The sequence below is a fragment of the Apium graveolens genome, chromosome 11, assembly GCF_009905375.1.
Source record: "Apium graveolens cultivar Ventura chromosome 11, ASM990537v1, whole genome shotgun sequence".
NCBI classification, from domain to species: Eukaryota; Viridiplantae; Streptophyta; class Magnoliopsida; order Apiales; family Apiaceae; genus Apium; species Apium graveolens.
In genome coordinates, this window is record NC_133657.1 from 192,150,958 (window position 1) to 192,155,426 (window position 4,469).

At 32.6% G+C, this 4,469-nt stretch overlaps 1 protein-coding gene across 1 annotated transcript; it reads right to left on the bottom strand.

Annotated features, from left to right (window-relative positions):
* Positions 1–1,690: 1,690 nt before the first annotated feature.
* On the bottom strand, positions 1,691–4,204 carry LOC141696332 (peroxidase 72-like). The gene is made up of 6 exons (XM_074500487.1): positions 3,980–4,204; positions 3,698–3,889; positions 3,334–3,499; positions 2,863–3,012; positions 2,138–2,200; positions 1,691–1,746 (listed from the first exon to the last, which is right to left on the bottom strand). Exons 1-6 carry the CDS (start codon positions 4,202–4,204, stop codon positions 1,691–1,693), a joined length of 852 nt encoding a protein of 283 aa, XP_074356588.1.
* Positions 4,205–4,469: the final 265 nt, after the last annotated feature.

The following is a 4,469-nucleotide window of genomic DNA, read 5'->3' on the forward strand; positions in this document are numbered from 1 at the left end:
TGTTGTGACCAAGAAATCTTACATTAGTTTGAAAGAGTGAAATTTTCGATTGTAATATGACTAAAACATTTTTCTTAAAAATACATGGAAAAAAAATTAAAGGTGCTTTAAATGTTATTCAATAGATTCTCAAAAAACTAGCACATTGTCGATGTATACTATACATAAGGTAGAGTAGTCATTAAATATGTCATTCATGATTCTTTGAAATTCTCTAGGGGCAGTTTTGATTCCAAATGGAAGGATATTTCATTCATACTGTCCAAATGATACCAGAAACATATTATATCTATCTTTTGGATGGATTTGAATTTACCAAAATCCTGATTTTAAATCAAATTTAGAAAAAATTATTGAAGAACTTAGCTATTGTAAATGATATTTTTTATTAGCCATATGGTACCTTACCCATTTTAGAGCTTTATGTAGAGGCTTATAATTGATAACTAGTCGTGGGGAGCCTCTCTAAATTTCAGAGTTTATATTGACATAAAAAGCTGTAAAAGACCACGTGATCTAGATTTTGATATGATCTCATTTGATTCGAGATCATTGATCTCTTTTCTGCAATATTGCTCAAAGTACAAGTTCATTCAATTGGTACTTCTTTTGTGGGTATTTTATTTTATCAAAATCTTTTTCATAATATAGATCAATCATATTTTGTTTTCTATACGAAAAGACATTTATGGCAAGTCAAAGTTCAGTTTTTGGATATCCGTTGTCTACACCATACTGATCGTAATGCATCTAAAATTTTGAGACATACATCTAAGTTAGAATAAAGTGTTAAACTGAAACATGTAGTCAATGGTAAACAAAAAATACTCCGATTTAAATATGCATGCTGGGAAGATTGTCTAAGAAATTATTCTATAATGAAAAAAGGAAATACTTTCAATTATTTTCTACATCACAACATTTTAGAGTGATTTATTAAACAAAAAACCGCCTTATCCAAAAGGGGTTTTACAAAAAGATGTGCAAAATATTATACCATAACATATGTTTGCATTATGGAAAACAAATTCTCTACATGGAGTGTTCGGCACGAAGACTAAGAAAAAATATAATTTTCTGAGAAAAAGTAAGGAAAGTGGGTAAAGTTGTGGGAGAGATCAATTCTTAATGTATGTAGTGAGTGTAGTGGAATAAAATAGTGGATGTGAGTGGATGTAGTTAATATTTATATTATAAAACTTTGCTATTTTTGGAACGTAGAAAATTGAGAGGGACGTATCAAAAAGAAAAGTGTAGAGAAATTAATTGGACATAGGGAGTATTAAATAATTTTTATTTTGACATTAAACATATTTATGGAGATATGAACCGTATTCCTGATTTCCTTACTCGTGCTTTTTGCAAAACTGATAGATTAAGGCCTCGAAAAGGAAGAGGTTGGAGTAAAACCCAATCTTTTCAGATCCGCTCAAGAACACTCAACAATAAAGCAAAGCAAGTACTTCATGAGGAAAGCCTATCATATCTTCGATCGATAAGGTAATTGAATATGAAGATGATAATAATTTATTTATAGCTCTTCAAACCATTAAATCCCATGGTCTCAATATCAAAAATCACTTAACATCATCTCTAACCTCTTCAGAAAATTTTATTCAAGTTGTCCATCAAAATACTTTATCGAGTCAACCCACGAATACTTCTATCTAGACTAAACAGTAGGTCTATTTCAAAAACCCAACACTATTAGTTCCACAAAAACCTCTATCAAAGCTTGAAGGTCATCTGCCAAAAATTCATTACAAGAAATTGTTCATAAGCCAATCAAACTTCTTCAAATCAAATTCTGAAAGTTTTTCCAAAAGAAACCATTAGGAGGGCATATCAATAGAATATGGTTTAACAATGATGATGTTTTTTTGGCTATATCAGATGTTTTTACTTAAGGATGAATGTTTAAACCTTGGGATCTATACAAAACTAGGGACTACTATCAAGTCATTCTTTTGCACACATAATCAGTTACCTTCAAATAATTTTACAATGACCAGGATATGGGACACTCAACCCCCTCGAATGTAATATATCAAATATAACAAGTCATTCACCCAATACAGTGGGGCTAAAAACTCGACCTTCCCAAATAATTTCCTACAAGTTCAAAAGACAGTTAAACCTTCATTCCATATTTTCCTACTGGGATTACCAACAGCCATGATACCACTACACCATAAATGGCCTACAGCAACACCAAAAAAATGTTACAACAGGCCCAAAAAAGTGTTACCACAGTTAGAAAAAGGCCTAAGGTAACATAAAAATTAAGTTTCTTTTTTTCGAGTTACCTTTGGCCCTAAGATAACATTCTTTTACCCTGATGCAACCTTGAATTTTATGTTACAATAAGCTTCAAAGGTAACATCCAAGTATGTCTATAGTATCACATTATACATGTTACCTTTGCACTTAGAATTTGCAAAAAAAATGGGCCCCACATGTAAGGCCACTATGTGCCCCACATATGGGTCACCAAATCATTGTAACATTTTTTCCCTACTGTAACCGTTTTATAATAATTTGTGTTATATTATACTAATTTGTTTGTAATATTGAAGTACCTAATGTAACATATTTCTCAAAAAAATTTGACATGATTTGTTTGTAAATTGAACATGCCATAAACCTGTTTTTCATACAAGTCAACAAAATAAACAATTCAAACAACCAAACAAAGAATCTGTATGCATCTCCACGTTATTTAGCTCCAATTACGGTATTTAAGAACATGATTATTCTTTGTTCTCCTTGAAAGAATCAGTATGCATCTCCTTATTTCATCATCTCTTCCGATTAATGGATCAAGCTTTCCTGACCTTGCCATGCAAGTACATGGGAGTCTACCAGTGTGAATGAAAAGGACTCTTCTCCCTTCCCATTTGGTTGGATTCCCAGCCATCTGCTTCATCATTCTATAAGCAGCTTTTCCACTACAAGTAACACATAATGTAAAAATTTCGGAAACCAAATAAATAGCCTTTGGTAAAACCACAACTGTCACAAAATTTAACAAGAAATATTTTCATTTTACATTTTACTAAAATATGCATTAGTCTATATGGACCACTCTTTAAATACATAATCATAAGAAGCATCTACTATATTGATTTAGTTAGTGGTATATGTAAATTAATTTCTGGACAACTATATACTCGGCAACCTTGAAACCTATGAAATTTTAGTTCTTCTAAAAAAATAAATAGCCCTTTTTTCTTCACAATTTCTTCACAATTTATGCACTAAGAAATTCTAAAATTATATATTATAGTATAGTCAATAGTCCCGAATGCTTCAACAAAAATCAGTAAAACTTACCAGATAGTGCCACAAGGTCAACTATATCAAGTCCTTGTAGCTTAAATTTGGTCAGTATTGTCTGGAAAGTGTTGTTTGGAGCAGGAATATTGTAGTTAGAGCCACTCAAGCGCGCACCTCTCGAGTCTCTTCTTCCTAATAAAACCTCCCAGCTAGGTCCCCCAGTCTACATACAAAATATGAAATGATCAGTTTTATGTTTTTCATGTAAGGTTATAGTACTATTCAGTTCACTTGTCATACTAGAGAGGTAAGTCCGGTGCATTTATATATATGATGTATAAATCGAACAATTTATGGTAATAATGACATGAACTATTTCATTTGTAGCAAAAGAAATTGCATGCAAAATGTTTAAATTTACCAAAACCGTAGAGTCCCTAGCATCCAGAGCCATGATATCAGCACAAGAGACTGTCTGAGGGCACTCTCTCTCGAGTGTTGATTTTATCTGGTCGATAACATCAAAACCACATACAGAGTTTCGGTTAGGGTTAGAACCTTTTTCATTGATTATACTACTGCTGCTGTCTAAGAGTATTGATGCATCACATCCCTGCATGGTGAAACAATGAATTAATTAGACATTAGACATGCACTCTTAATAGAAGATCAGCCAGTTACTTTAACCTTGGTTGATTTAAACCTTGACAAAGCAGTCATGGAAATGGAGGCGGAGCAGGGAAGCAGCCATACGAGTATCTTTTGTAACAGCATTGGAAACGATAGACTTGACTATCTGGACCGCCTGTGGGAAAGAACGATAATAAAACTGAGGGTATAGATAACCTGTATTAGTTTTGCAAGAGAAGTAGAGTGGTGCAAATGTTAGAAAAGTTACAAGCATGAGAATGCTAATGGAATTAGCCATTTCCATTTACTCTCTTGTATAAAAATCAAGGCTTATGATTTGATGAATGTTGATAACAAATAGCTGGTTAATATAAGAGGGGTTATGGGGAGCAGGAATATAGCTGGTTTATATAACTTCGTGTTTGCACATTCATTTATTTGAGTTTAGTTTTTTATGGGGCAGGAGCACCTGCTCATTGACCAAAAACTAAACTCCTGCATTATAATTTAGTACCAAACCAGACAAGATTAATATTTTAAAATGTTCTAGTTGATAGTCGGCT

Bases quoted from the DNA above. Each gene is read 5' to 3' on its own strand.
- LOC141696332 (XM_074500487.1), bottom strand. From the start codon at position 4,204: ATGGCTAATTCCATTAGCATTCTCATGCTTGTAACTTTTCTAACATTT. The intron at 3,500-3,697 runs GTAAATTTAAAC...TTTTGTATGTAG, and splicing joins CTAGGGACTCTACGGTTTTG to ACTGGGGGACCTAGCTGGGA. The intron at 3,013-3,333 runs GTAAGTTTTACT...ATTTTGTGACAG, and splicing joins TGACCTTGTGGCACTATCTG to TTGTGGTTTTACCAAAGGCT.